The sequence below is a fragment of the Alligator sinensis genome, unplaced genomic scaffold (assembly GCF_000455745.1).
Source record: "Alligator sinensis unplaced genomic scaffold, ASM45574v1 scaffold708_1, whole genome shotgun sequence".
In the NCBI taxonomy this organism is placed as follows: Eukaryota; Metazoa; Chordata; order Crocodylia; family Alligatoridae; genus Alligator; species Alligator sinensis.
The window spans coordinates 1,645,848-1,661,397 of NW_005842183.1; the positions used below are offsets into that span (position 1 = coordinate 1,645,848).

Sequence of the window (15,550 nt, forward strand, 5' to 3'; positions counted from 1 at the left end):
GACATGTAGTCTCAATATGCAGTTCCCAACATTTCTTTTAAAGTCAGGCAGCATATAAAGTCAGAATTATCATAGAATTGTAGAGACGTGGGGCTGGAAGGGACCTCCAGAAGTCATCCGTCCAACCCCCTGCCCGAGGCAGGATCATCCCTGTCCAAATTATCCCATACAAACCGTAATCTAAACTGTATGTACATCTCATTGATGTACCTTTAAATAAATATGTAAATATAACACTTTTTTAATATCTTATTCAGACCATGCAATCTTAAGACTTATGCAGTAGCAGAGTAATTTTAATATGACTTGCAATTATTATAATATGGTTATTACATTTTAATTAGTATAATTATATTTACTGATACAACATTTTTTGTGCCTCTTTTGGGAGATGTTAGTGCCATCTACTATTAAGGCCGATCAACATTGCTCATTACAAGTCCCTGTTTTCAAGGTGCATGTAATTGGCTAAACTATAGCTATTTGGGCTGAAATTTTGGCAGGTATGTGCCTCACACTGAATTTTTGGGGGATGATTTCAAGCGAAACAGTTCAGCCCTTGCCAAAAACAAGGTGAGGGAGAAGCGCATTGTTTTACCTTTGCTAACAAAAAATGCCATAGCTGTTTCTTTGAGCAGCTCTAGTGTCCCCAGGTTTTGGAGCAGGGGGCTCAATATTGGGCAGAGGAGTGGCCTTTGTGTTGGGAATGTGCCTTTGGTCCTTGTGCAAATCTATCCCAATGTAGCCAAGCCATGAGTTTTTGAAAAATCATAGTTTGCACATGCTCAGTAGAGATTTGGGCCCCTAGCATGCATTCATTCAAAGATGTATGGCAGGAGGCATGATTCTGGGGTTGGGGATCAGGTCCCAATGGTACCCTTTCTGCTCGTCAGTGCAGGAGAAACCTGAGATTATAATCCCAGTTCACCACCTATATCAGCAAATTGAAAGTGGGTGCTTGCAGGGGCTAACAATCAGCTGATTGTCAGCCCCTGCCTCTGACTGTATCAGGACCTCTGACCTCCCTGCTGTCACACAGGCAGCCCAAGGAGGGTTGGGTTAGCATGAGGGTTAGGGTTAGGGTCCACACCTAGACAGAGCGGGGTGCAACAGATAGGAGTAGATTGGAACCAGGAAGCTAATGAGATCGGGATGAGCAGTTTCACTCAAGTTAACAGGGCTACTGACCTCTCAAAATCGCACACGTTTTCATGCTGTTGTGGATCAAGGTCTGACAGGTTATTCCTCACCACGCCCCTGAGAGAGTGGCTGGCACGGCGCTGAGAATAGGTCAATGTCAGCATCAGGACGAGAACTCGCGAGCTGCTGTCTCTGAGGACTAGAGCGCACACCAGTGAAATGAGCCCCTGGGTGCAGTGGGATGAGTGAATTGTGTCGTGTTTAAAACAGGGTGAAAAGAATCAGGCAAATTCCTGACAAGCAGCTTCACCACAAACTGCTAGGACGGCTGCTCAAGAAATCACCTCAACCATTTGTCCATATTTGAGTTTAACTGAACATATTCCTGTACAATGACTAAAAGGCATAAATATGCATCTCTGGTTCTTTTTCCCTAGGACTCGCTTCCTGGAATCGTTCCCTCTGCAAGGCTCTGTGCCCAGCTTGGTTCCGATATGAGCAGATCAATCAGATTTCAGGTTTGCTTGGTCACCTGCATCATCCTGCTCATATCCTCTAGCTGGCAATGCCTGGCCTTCCAGAGACTGGAGAAGAGAGACTCGGTGCAGGTAGAGCAAACTGCCCTGGCAGGGAACGAGTTAAAAGACAGGCTGAACACACAAAGCTTGGAAAATAACCTTGGCCTCTCTGAGCAAACCACCAGTGATCCCATCTCAGAAGAGCCATCTGGAGTGTCAGCGAAGCCACCTGGGACATCATTAAACAAAGGCTTCACTGCAAGAGGAGAGACACAGCACACCAGTCTTAGCGGTAATGTTTTCCCAGACAGTAAGAGCCTGGATGTTTACACCCCTACGATATCAGTGGTCGCTACAGATAAAAAGGAGCTTAGCCCCACTAATCCAGACAAAGAGCTGAGTGAAAATGGACCTATGAAGGCCATGCTCACAACAGCGGTGACTACCCTAAATCCCAACATCAGCAGCGCTGGTAGCAAGACAACAGTAGGGGAGAGCAATGAAACAGGACGTGGCTTTTCTGCCTATCTAAATAACCCGGTTTTCATGACGGCTGCTACAGAAGAGAAGAAGGCTGAAGGGAACGTGGAGCAGTCGGTGACAGCCCAGCTGAGCAGTGATGAAATGCCCACTTTGCTCCCCAGCTCCCGAACCTTAGATGTGGCGGATGACTTCCTGGCAATCCCTGCACCTCTTGTTGATCAAACCGCTGAATCCGAGCCTGGCACACTGGTGCCAAATGCAGCCAGTCCCTTGCAGTGGACAGCAGCAGAGGGCCCTGATTTCACTGCAAAACCCTCTTCTCTATTCACAGATGCCTCCCTGAATTTGGAAGCAGTACCTGACAACGGGCACGGGGGCTTCCATGCTACAGCTAGCATGGTCACAGTCCCTCCGGCTGTCCCTGCACCGACTGATGACTGGGATGATACAAAAGTAGGGAACATTAGCCAGGAGAGGGGCACAAAACAGGAGGAGATAAAGCTAGACCACATGTTAACAGAGCCACCTCAGACAGCAGCAGGAGACCTTGAGGAGAAGGATATGAAAAGACTGATGCCATTCACAGCTTCTGCATATGCAACTACTGTGAACCTAGATGAAAATGATCCTGCTGGGCCAAGCCCGATATCTGTGCAGGGAAAAGAGATGTCAACAGCTTCTGCTGACCAAACAGTGGTTTCTGTCCTCAGCACCCTGACTGCAGATGAAGCGACTGCCGCAAACACAGTGGAAAATACAGAACCCGTGGAGGAGAGGGAACGTGTCTCTCTACCATTGCCAGAGGCCGTTGCTGATACGCAATCTGACGTCTTCCAGACTCTAGCAAACACATTAAAAGGTAACTTGCCAACAGCTGCCAGAATAACCTGTGCTTGCGCTCCAGTGCACATACTGGGAGAAGTGCTGTTTGTTATTGATCTGCCTCCTTGAAATCAAGGAAGAAATGGGAACAAAAAAAGGCTGTGAGCCGTACCTAGGATCTAATGTGTATCTGCAGTAGAAATGTTTAAAGAGGCACTGCCAACATGTTCGCATGTGCTGTAGTAAAAGTGAAGATTGCATTTGGGAGCACCATTTGTTTCTAGCATGGTTTCCCCATGACACTTCTGCACGCTCCAGTCTTGTGGCTGTGGATCAGCTGTGGATCAGCTGCCGCCTCCTGCCCTAGCACCAGAGCTCCCTCCTGCCCTGAGCCAACCCAGGTGCTCTTCCTCACACCTGGGCAGAGCGTGCATCCAACAAGGGCAGGAGAGTAGAGGCATAGCAGACAGACATCTGGGGGTGAAGGCTGTGTCTCCAGACAAGCTGCTCTCTGTGGGATCCTCATAAACACCCTCAGGGGAGCAGACATTAGAAACCTTTTTTTAAAAAAAACAACCCCCCCCTTTTTTCTTAAAGGTTTTTTAAAAAAAAAAAAAAAAAGCTGCAGGTTTCTGGGGCACATCAGAAATTCTGGCTGGCAGTGTCATTCTTTCCATGTGGATTTATTGTATTTCTGTGTTCCCTGCCTCATGCAGTAGGGATTTCTGACTCATTTAGGAAAGGGAGGCCCTCTCTGTTAGCAATATGTCAATGCAAAGGCCAGATCCCGCCCTAGTATAAGCAGGTGTCACTCCAGTTGGCTTCTGTGGTCTTACCTGCTTTTAAATTGCGAAAGCTGCTGTCTGAAACTCAGTGCTGTAGAACGCACTGAACCATCTGATAACTGGGGACAGCTGTCTCTGTAGCATCTGCAGCCTGTGATATGAAGAAGTCGAAGGCTCAATGCATTGGTTTCACCGTAGTAATGGGAGCAGATAACAATCAGCCTGGAGCCACTGACACTGTCCCTGATGATGCAGGAATGGAAAAATTGTTGGCTCTCAGCCCCTTTGTCCCAGGGTGAGTGCAGCGGCAGCTGCTGCTGCTGTAGTGCTTTGCAGACAGCCTGGAATTTGGTGGCCCAGGTCCAATTCTTGGGCAGGTTCTCTGATGCTGCAGATAGCTCTGGGCCCTTGTTATAGGTTCAGACGAGCTCACTGTGGCAAAACTGCATAGGGAGGGATAGCACGGGGCTTGTCTAGCTCTCTGGCTACTGCCATGGCTTTTGCATTCTGGAGAAAGCAGGGAGACCATGCAGTGGGTTGGGAGTGTAATACCTTTACCCTGTGAAGGAAAGCAGGTTACTTCCCCAGATCAGTGCAGAATTGCTTTTTCATGTAGTGACCAGTGGATGCTGCTGTCATTTATTGTATTGCCATAGCACCTAGGAAGCTAGGACGCCATGGTGCTAGGTGCTGTACAAACTACTGTAACAGAAAAAAAAACGAAACCCACCCAAGCCCCACCCTTGCTTCTAGGAAAGGAAAAAACAAACCAAAAATCTTGTGTATTGGGTCTGCTGTTGTGTGAATGTTGGGTCAAGTAATCAGTTGAATCCTATAGTCACTTTGGACAACTGAGCTGGTTCTCTTGATCAAGGGATTGTCTCAAATGATAAAACTAGTGATGGGTAAAAAATAGGACCTGTGGTGTTTTATTGCTGCCTTTCACTGAAGACTTCAGCAAAACCCCTGATGTCCCAGAGATGATCATCGAGCTGCTTGCAGTCACATAAGCCTGGTCAACTAAGCATGCTTATGCTGAGTGGTATGTTCTGTCCTGATGCAGCATGAAGTCCTGTGCAAAGCTCAGTACCTGTTCAGGGCTTTATTATCCCAGTGGGGCTTGTGGGGTAACTGTGGCAGAAGCAGACCCTTGTGGAATAAAAATCCCCCTAGTTGTTCCCAGTCGGTATTTCCTTTTCACCTCTCCCTACTCTGCACCTTCCTCATAGCATCTTGGGGGTAGCTGTTTCCACTGTTTACAACTTGATTTCAGAGATGCTAATGCGCCGAGGTTTTCTGGTCCCTCAAACAGCTGCTCCTATTTGCTGCATGCTTTTGATCACAATAATTACTCAGTTCGTGTACAAGGCATCAGTGCTGACAAATGTTACCGCTGTAGGTGTTACTCAGGAAACGACAGTCAGTCAAGAAACCGATGCTGCTTTGCCTGTCCTGACGCCAGCAGACCTTGCTACGCATGGGGCCACAAGTGCGACAGAGGAGAAAAGTAAGCTGGCAACCCAGCTACCAGATGTCTCTGGTGTCACCCAGCTGTTGAGTGCAGACTATCCAGCAACTCTCGTCTCCTCCACTGCCTCCCATTTGTCTCCTGAAAAAACTCCAGAAGTTGAAGGTAGGCTTTGGTGCCTCCACTTTTATGCAAAATTTATTTTTTCCACAAGAGAAAGGAAGTATTAGGAGTTTTGTTGTTTAGGATGTGACAATGAATTTAACACAGAGTTCTCCTGTAGCTTCTTATCAGCTTGCTAGTCTCATTGCAAAAAAGACCTTGCTTTGCTAGGGTAATGAAGTTGCTGTCAATTCTCCTCCAGGGGCTGGTTCTGCAGCTTCTGCTGTTTTGGAGAACCCATCTACACCATCAAAGTTGCTGTGTTTAAATATGATTGGTTGACCTGATTGTGGCCACACTGTGCAGGAACATTTTCCTTGCCTCTGTGAACAGGGAAACATCTGTTTATAACTAAATTAGTACCAGGTTTGAAACTTGGTAGATACTGAAGCTAAAGACCTGTTCTAACATGATCATAATTGTTTTTTTTCCTCTTTTTTTCATCTCAGAAGAATCAGCCAGGTTATAATGTGCTTTGGCCACCACCATCTTAAAACATGGCAGTGTTATTTGGTTTTTTTAGAAGTGTGGGGGTCCCAACGTGAGACAAAAATGTTTGATTTTTTTTTCATCACTGGGGGAACTTGTAGGGTGGGCACAATCCCTATGCTCCAAGAGCTGCGTCAGTATGTAGCTCATTTCAGAGAGTAGTTTCATGGTGTTGGCTTGGGCCTACAAAACCCTAAGTGAGTTTTTTCCATTCTTCTTCAGGTACAGACTCCTTGCAGGGCTTTATGTACAAGGTGAAGGTAGCTAAGTTAGAGTTTGAGATAACATGTCATCTTTAATGCAGCCCTAGTGGGGAGCACAGAGGTATAAGGATTGCCCATGCCTGCTAGATAAGTGCTGCCCCCATGTTGGTCTGGTATATAGGGAAAAGCAAGGATTTGGGGAAACAAAAAGACAGGGAAGGATGAAGAGTGAGCAGATGTTCCCCGCAACTCCTGCTGGAGCCCAGACAGGAGCTTCTCTTTGAGCCATGCAGCTATGTGCCTCCTGCCCTGGTGCTGAGCGTAGAGAATGATTCTAGCCCAATGGGAGAGATGATTGTTACAAGTCTTTTTGTCGTGGAACTGAGTATTTTGAATTCAATGGGCAGATTTTTGATGGGATGTAATTACTGTAGCTATTCTCTGTTTCCTGATAGGCTTTCTAAGTCCTTTGGGGTTTGATTCTGGCGGAGCAGGAGAAACCGTTGCCCACTCAACCAGAATTTTTTCAGGCATCACCCGGGGAGCTGTACATGGTGGCACAGTCACTACGACTACAGCACAGGCTTTCTTTCCTACCAGGCTAGCTTGGCAGGACTAGGAAAACCAACGCATCTAATGGATTGGTTAAGGCAGAGGAACACAATGACATTTCACCCATGGCGAGAGGGCCTGGGGGCAGCCTTGATACACTGGTGTTCTGTAGTGTGCAAATTGCCATTCAAGTTACATCATTTTGAGTGAGGATGTTCTGTAGGGAAAAAAAAAGGACTCTGTTCTAAGAGTGTCACTGTAATTAATTCACTTCTGACGTTTAATTATAAATTAATCATTTGTAATCTTTTCTCTTTACAATAAACAATTCCAGCTGTCTCTTGGTTCACAACTTGATTTATGCCTTTGAAAGGCTCTGATCTTGCCCCAGTTTAGCGACTGACACCCTTCGCAGTGGCATAAAGTACAAAAAAAATAACAGAAGTCTCGTTACGGGAGGTCTCTGTGCTGTGAGACTTCTCTCTGAGGAGCAGTTTGTCATTTTGGCGGAGCCGGTACTATTTCATCGTGGGAGCTTTGTGCATAAAAAAGATGGTGTTCAATACATTTTTTTGTTTAAAGTGAAGCCTCCCTGTAAGAACGAATTCCCTAATCGTTACTGAGGTTTTCATGTTACGACTTTGTGATAACCATCCTGGTGGGCATTGCTTCTCCTTTAACAGAGCCGGTCACCATCTCCAACGAGAAGGCTGTCCCTGCCCTTGCTGGACCTGACGCGACCCGTGCTGGAATGGGAATGCAGACGGAGGAGACCACCAGTAGGACCACGGTCTTGGCAACTCCAGCTTCAGTGATGTTGTCTGTAAGGAGGACTGTTGTTCCATCTGTGAGGAGGATCAGCACGGCCGTAACCTATGGACTGGACCAGCTGGAATCGGAAGGTACCCCTTTTTCAAAGGCTGTCGAGCAAGTTGCTTAGATGTGACACTTCAGGCCATGATACTTGATTTTCCTTAACGTTGTGTTTTTGACTTGGGGAAATCTAAGCATGTCTTTTACAGGTGCGAAGGGAAACAGGAAATCTTGTCCCCCTTTCTGAGGGACACTGGAGACAATCAGCTGAGTGCACTTATGAAGCTGCGGTAGGACTCTGCTGGGAAAACCAAGAGGTTGGGGAATAAAAGAGTTTTCCTGGGAGGAAGGAAATCTCAGGGGCATTTGATATCCATCAGGCAGATGGTCAAAAGGCCTATTTTGGACTTGGCATCACATGAGTAATTCATCCCAGAGGCATAACTGGGTAGTTCTGTGCCCTGGGCTGTGCTTGCCCGTAGAACTGGGGCAGTGACCAACAGAGATGCAGCAGGGTGAGCCACTGCTGTGGGGGTTAATGTGGAAGCCACTGCTGAAAGGCATGTCTAGTGTTGATGCAAAAGCCAAAATCCTTTGGCAAAAAAAAAGGAGAGAGGTTAACCAACACTTCCCCCTGTGGGAGTGAACCCTGGTCAGCACCAGTGCTGTGGCTGTTGTTCACATCTCCTCACCTGTCTTGTGCCCAGAGCTGCACCTGGCTGCCAGGGCCACTGCATGGAAAAAGTGATGGGAGGCAGGGGCAGGGGCAGAAGTCATGGAGGGGGTGCTGCGCCTGGCTACATTCTGGTATCCTCCCTTAGGCAGTGCTCAGGGCTTTTTCCTCACTTGCCTGCCCTTAGTTACACCATAAAATGATACCTAAAAGATCAGCTTGAGCAATTTGAGAGCCCCTCTCACTCTTGGATTCTAACATCTTCTTCAAAGAGATGCTGCTTTAGGAGAGTGAAAGCATTGGGGATGGTGGGATTGGGTTAAACAGCAACTGTTGTCCACCTCCAGAGTCCATCACTTTTGATCTCCTCCTCATCTTGCCATCCTCGCGTCTTCCCTGGCATCTGTTCCACCAGCCACCAGGACTCCTGTGCTGTTTCCACACTCCTGCTTTTCTGACTCCTGGGTCTCTGCCTTCTCTCCTTACATCTTTGATGCCTCACCCAATCCAAGGCCTTTCACTCTCTGCCATTTTTGTCTCTGCTCTTGCTCTGACTGTGCTGAGTCCTGCAAGAGCAAACCGCACCTTTTTTGTCCCTTTATCTCCGCTCCTTCCTCTGCCTCTCCCTTCCCACCTTAGGATCTTCCCACTTACTCGAATGACAAGGACAGACGTAATCTAGCAGGGACATACTACTTCCATCCTCATGCTGTTCTCTTACCTACCAGTCTCATGTCTCATGCCTTTTGTCTATTATGGATCTATCCCTCTCCATCTTCTACTCCCTAAATCCCATCCTTATGTCTTCCCTCAGCTGCTTTCTCTTTCTCTGCCATCCTTGGCTTTGCAACATCCAATCCCATCTCCTTCCTCCCACTTATCTCCAAGTGAACCCACCTTTTATTTGACAACAGAAGATGGGTGGGGTGGGGTAGGGTAGGAAGGGAGTGTTTTTACTGAGAAGTAGCTTAAAGGAAACATCAGGGTTTGGGAGAAAGTTAGGGATGAGGTTTATCGGGGTAGTTGGTGGGCTTTGATATAGGCAGGCATGATTAGGGATATGAGGATTCAATGTAGGCATCCTGGATCCTTGAACTGATTATTTCCATACTCTCTAAATATTGGGGTTTAAAAGCTGCATGATTCCTGCCCAAAAGGTGGGACATGGACAACTTTGTTGTCTCTGTTACTGAGGGCCATTTGCCTAGGGATGATTAGTTCTCTTATGCAATAAGCAGCAGCAGAAGAGACACCCCCACACTTCATTTTGGGCTTCTGCATGTTCCTTTTAAACAACTCCAGTCCCATCTTATCACTGCATGTGCCGATCAGCTCATGAAGCGTGTTTGTTCCCGTGAAGCATGTTTTGTAATTAAGAACAGCTTCTTTAACAATGACTCCAGTCTGAAAGCCGGAGGGTCTCTTGGCTTTGTCACATGGCTCTGTGGGACACCCAGCTTCTGAGTAACATGGTGTTTTCTGGACTGTGTGGTCAGGGGTTGTGGCGGTTGAAGCTGTTTCAGAGACCTTGTTCTTATCAGATAGTTCACCCCTGGTCAGCCTGGTTTTTTTTTAGGTTAACCTCTTTATCAGCTCATAGCACTGCGGCTTGTTAGCTCTGGCTTTCCCCATCAGCACCCTGCAAAAGTGGGCCACATTCTATCCAGGGACAAGCTTCCCTTGTTACCGGGTGTTAGCTGCTCCAATTAGATAGGAAGAGGAGAGGTTTCCATGCATCTCTGAGTAATATTGTCCTCACCCTTTCACCTCCTCTCTTCTCTGCGTAATGGCAAGTGGAGGGCAGAGAGATGGGGAGGCACTTGAAGGTCTGGTCAGCTAGCTACCAAGATGCCCCCACCAGCCCTCCCTCTCCCATGCTATAGTATCAGGGTTTGGGTTAGAAAAACAACAGCACAGTTAACTCTTTATAGTCTGAATACTTCAAGCACTCACTAGCCTGAGGAGTGAACATCCCAAAGCAGCATCCAAACCTGGTGCTCCCTGTTCTTATTTAATAGCTCTTTCCCTCCCAGGGTCCATGGGACCCCAACGTAGACTGTTGCCTTAACGCAGTGATTCTCAACCAGGATGTCACAGCACCCTGGGATACCTTGAGATCCTTTCAAGGATGCTTGGGGTGCTACAGAGTGTTAACACTGCTAGGTTTACAAAGGTGATTCACTCAGATAAACCCAGGCATTTCAATTAGGAATCCATAGCAGTGGTCTCTGAGCTTTTTTTGTAACAGAAAAAGTGCTCTGTTATTTTTCTCTAGTCAAAAAAAAAAAAAGAGCGAAAATGAAGAGCTGGTGTTTTCTGAGTGAGACCACAAATCTGCCAAGGTTGAGAACCACTGCCTTAACGAGAAGGCAGAGCAGAGTTCAGACATAGCCCGCTCCCTGCGGTCCATTGGCTTAATGAGGGTGTTGCCAGATCATGCCCTTCCTTAGTGAGATCAACAACAGAGATCCAGGGACTGCAGGATCTCATTCTTTGTATTCTGAACAACTTTGCCAATTCTTCTTCCTTGTGCCTGAGATGGTCTGACTGCAGAATCCCTGCTGTGGTCCGTAGACTGTCAGGAGAAGCAAGGGAAGAGAGGCACTGAGACGGATTGTGAACTGAAGCTACATCTCCAATGACTTTAGTGGAGCCAGGCTGCTTCCACCACCTGAGGATTTGGCTCATTATTTTTAAAGAAACACAAGCCGGTTCCATTTTCTTGGGGCTCTTCTGTGCCAGGTAAACTCGGGGCAGTTGCACTTCCTGCTCATCTGCCTTTTTTTTAAGTTTCACAAATATAGGTAGGCAAAAGTTAGGGCAGGGTGGCACAGCTGGTATGGTGCCAGTCTGCCCTGGCATCTGCCTGACTTCTTGCAAGTGTGGCTAAGCACCTCCTGCCAAATACAGACAATCACAGGACGCGTTGCTCTCTGTGTTCCAAATATGTTACTTTTGCAAATTAACATTTTCGATCAGAAGCAGCATAAAAGCCTGGCTAAGACCGTGATCTCCTTAAAGAAGCTGTAAACACAGGTGCCTGTTTGAGAAGGAACCAGTCCCTATATGAAGTAGTTACTATATATAATATCAAGGGCTGGATTTTTTTTACAGGGATTTAGATGCCTAATTCCCCTGGACACCAGGGCTAGATTCTATCTACTTATTGGGCATCTAAATCGACACCTAGGTGCGATTGTAGTCTGCTCTGTTCACGTCCCTGAGAATCCATTAATGAATTTACTTTTGTAACACACCATCATCTGACCCTTAATATTGGGTCACAAAGAAGTGGGGGGTGGGAGGACCCCTCCATCTCTTACATGAACTGTGTTTCAGGGTGTCAAGCAGGGAGGAACAGAATTGCACTTGTGTGGCTAAATCCGCTTATGTAAGAGGTGGAATAGAAACTGGCCTCAGTCATCTTTTAGATCCCTCGAGAAATCAGGTCCTAAGTTCTTAAGCTTGATCTAGTCTAAGGTACAGGACTTGAGGTTGATAGGCTTTCTCCCATGTCTTTTGCTCTCTATGGTCCAAACAGGCTTTGTGAGAGACACCTGAGAGTGCTGTCAGTGTGTTTTCCAGACTTTGCCCAATGCAGAGTGAGGGTGGTTCTTTGGACCCTGCCTTGGAGAGCAAAAATGTACAAGGAACCCAGCTAGTTTTAAGAGGAAGTTCAGTATAGTTCTTAAGGGGGTGCCCTGATGCAGGTCACTGGGGCAGATGGAGTTTTTGGGACATCTGAGACATTACGTTGCTCCCCGTGCCAGAGGTGGGGCATGTTGAGGGGGCATGATGTATCTTGGTACAGTGCTCCCCAAGACCCTCCTGGTGTGGCGTAGACAAGTGAGTAGGGGAGGGAGGGAGGGCCTTAATTGGACCAACCTGCACTGAATTTGAGTAAATTTAGTGCAGGCGCCTGGAGGGTGGATCGTTGCATTTTAAATCTGAGATCACTAAAAGCTACATTATGGCCGTGAGCTTCCAAGCACCAATGTCAGGATATTTACAGCTATTGGATGAATTTTTGGCTCTTGTGGAATCCATGGCAAATCTCCCACCCTCCTCAGCAAGGGCAGGATTTCACCTTTGGCTCTTGCAGCACGTAATTCTGCCTCCCTGTGCATTGGCAGTCGCTTGCTTCATTCTGAGTCGGATCCTACTTGGTTCATTCCCAGCAAAAGTCCCTTTGATTCCAGCCAAACTAGGAAATGTGAGCTGGACCTGAGCAGGTCTGAGCTTGCTCCCACTGGAGTTAATGAGAGCTTTGCCCCTAATTGCAGTAGGACCTGGCCAGGACCCTTGATATAGAGCTCAGCTGAGGTATGGGAGATATGGGAACTGTAATGAATGGCTTCATTTAATTTCCTTGCTTTTGAAATATTCCTCCCCACCCCCCATCTCTTATGGGACTTTGTGCCATGAAGTGGACATCTGAATGAGGGCCTTTCCCTTCAGACTTCACCTGCACTGGTATAGGGTGTCTCTCAGTGCACTGTACAGAACTGTACAGTTCTGGGAGCTCAGTAGACAGTGGGACTAGGCAGCTTCTCAATGCTTTGGTGTCTGTACTACATAGCAGATCGTGCTGTCTGTGGCATGAGGGCTTTCCTAGCAAAAGGAGCCAGTGCAATTCCATCATGCAGGAGGGACAGGTTTCCCAGCAGCTGGCACATCTGTGATATGTGGCATCAACCCTACAGGGGCTCTGCCTGTCAGCATAAAGGGTGCAAAAGTAGGTGGAAGGTGCAGGACTGAGACTAGAGTTTTTACTGCTGTGCAGCCATCCCATCTGTCTCAGAGGGAACATTCCCAGGCATGCTTGGGTCTTTAGCAATAGCCAGAGCAAATTTTCATCCAGTACCGTGGCTACATGCTACCACGCAGGATTACAATGCAAGGCAGCCATACCTTGATATGCATCAATCTGCTTCACTTGTTCATACCTTCTCTGTCCTCCAGTTGGAATGTCTCAAGCCTAGCAAAGCACATGTTCCTCAGCCAGGACTACGGCCATACTGAAATCCAATAGTCTTTTGTTGTATTGGACTACCTGGCATGGGACTGGAAGAGGCCTCTTGAGTCACTGAATCCAGTGCCCAGCTATCCCAGGCAACCATGCCATATACTTCGTAGACTTCTCTGAAGTGGTTTCCGAATGCTGCTCTGATGGATCTAGGATGACAATCCTAGATCTAGAACGTTGCTTCTCTGATGGTTAGAAATCACTTTCTAGCCTGAAGTTATTCCTGGTTGATTTTTTGTGCTGTAGCTGAAATAGCTCTTCTTCCTCCCCGGTGTTTGTCCCCATCATGTGTTTATAGAGAGCAAGCAGATTCCCTCTTAGCCTTTGTTGTGCCAGGCTAAAAACACCAAACTCTGCAGGCTTTCTGTCGCCCTAATCATCCCAGCGGCTCCTCACTGCACCTGCTCCAGTATGAATTAATCCCCTCTGTTAGGGCTAACTGGAATTATACTTGGTGTTCCAGACAAGGCCTTGATACATGGGAGTAAGTGCTTGAAATTTGGGTGTGGGACACAGACCATAAAGAACCAGAACCTTAACCCCCTTTATTATTTTACAACCTGATTTAAATGGCTGAGTTATCTTTGAAGTCTCCTGTAAAAAAGAACAATAATTCATCCCTGAGCTGTGACAAAGCACAAAGCAGTTCTCCTCAAAAGGTAATTTAGGTTTAGGAGGAAGGGTTGTATAAATTAATGAAAACAGGAGTATGCAATGAAACCAGCATCCGAGCTGTGACTCTAATGGCCTGGAATCTGCTCCATTACTTTGCTGCAACTCCATTAAAATGTAAATGAGGTTGCAGGGGTGTAAATCAGAAGAGAATTTGGTCCAGTTGTGGTTAACTAGCCCATTGCTATAATTCTTTCCCTCTTCAGAAGTCAGGAAAAAAATGGCAGGATCCAAGTGGTTTGAAATGAATCAAACAAACTAAAGCAAAACCAGTATCGATTGCTCAAATACGCTGGATACAGGCTCTTCCATGCTCCCTATTTGTTACTGTCACTTCGAAATCGGAACTGCAGTCCTTCTGATGCTCGCGTGGCCTCTGCGTTCTCTTCTCAGCAGATGGCAATGCAGCCCTGACTGTTCTGCTGCCTTGCAGTAACTTCCTTCAAGATCTCTCGGTGGAAAATGAGAAAATCTGTTTAAAAACAGATTGGATCAAAACAAAGCTTTGCATTTTCTTTCCCCCAGCAGACTGTTGTTGGGTTTGTGGGTTTTTTTTCCTTGCATATCAAATGTGACTGCAAATGATGTCTCTACTCATGGTAAACCCAGCGGTGCCTTCTTGCATTCAGAAGTGACTGATCAAGTTTGGCTCTTCCTAAATGAACCACTAACACAGGAAAGGGCTAAAACGTAATTTCTGGTTACTGTTCTTAGCCCTTCTTAAAATTCTTGGTGTGTACATCCTGCTCACCAACCTGTTCATTCCTAATGCCTTGCTGTGAAGGAGATGTAAGAGGCTCCAGCCATCCTGCTTAGTTGCAGACACGTTCGGCACTGATAAGAAAAAAGCCTCTTCCACTTCCTGCGGTGCACTGTTTATTTTAGGCTGCTAACAGGACAAGCCAAACAAGAACATAAGATCTATGATGGGTCTCTCTCTACCGCAGGTCCCAGACCTTCTGTTTCCTTTATAGTCTTTAGCAGCAGCCACTACAAGAACTACTAGAGACAGCACAAACCACCGTCAGATCTACCTTCCCAATTGTTTAGGCTCTAGGTCCTTGCAGGTGGCTGCCTACCTGGTTTCTGATCCAAGGTCTGAAATGGAGCTGGGTGAATTTTATACTCTTTCAATTAACCACGGGTCTTTGCAAATGCTTGCTGTGTGCCTCCTCTGGCTTCAGGCAAAACAAAACCAACAGGTTTTCAAATTTTAAGTTCAAAATGACATCTCATCTGAAACTTGCCTAAATTTTACTTTAAAAGAAGAAAAAAACAAAACAAAACCCTCCTCAAAACAAAATGTTTTGGTTTCACCCCAAACTAACTTATTTCTTTACTTTTGTCCTGATTTTTCCAGTTTGGCCAGTGAGCCCCAACACTTAGTTGTTCCTACAGCTCTAGTGGGTTCCCAGCTGGCGGGATGACAAGGTCAGCATCCCAGGCCTCGTCCTGGGAGTCTTGGATAAGTGCCTGTAAGAGGAGCACAGGTCCGGAAATGTCTTCCCAGGGGTTTTGGTGAGAAGAAGGCTCCATCCCTTGAAGGTCCAGCATATGCCACTACCTGAGGATTAGGGATCCCAGTGTAGATGTCTTTACAGTGGAGCCATGGGTGGTGAAGATCACAGTCTGCTTGGTGTGAGCTGCTCTTGCTTAGAAACAAGTGTTGGAACAGACTCAGTTTGCTTGTCTGCCTGCTTCTCAGGAGAGGTAAAAACAGACACCATGGCCAAAGGCAGCAGGA

The 15,550-nt window shown here is 46.8% G+C and overlaps 1 protein-coding gene across 1 annotated transcript in view; it reads left to right on the plus strand.

Annotated features, from left to right (window-relative positions):
- Positions 1-1,634: 1,634 nt before the first annotated feature.
- Positions 1,635-15,550, plus strand: part of ARMH4 (armadillo-like helical domain containing 4) — a 116,658-nt gene continuing 102,742 nt past the window's right edge. The window contains exons 1-3 of the mRNA XM_025207138.1: positions 1,635-3,000; positions 5,148-5,381; positions 7,306-7,524. Coding sequence (XP_025062923.1) covers positions 1,635-3,000; positions 5,148-5,381; positions 7,306-7,524 — 1,819 coding nt within the window. The remainder of the gene's footprint in view (positions 3,001-5,147; positions 5,382-7,305; positions 7,525-15,550) is intronic.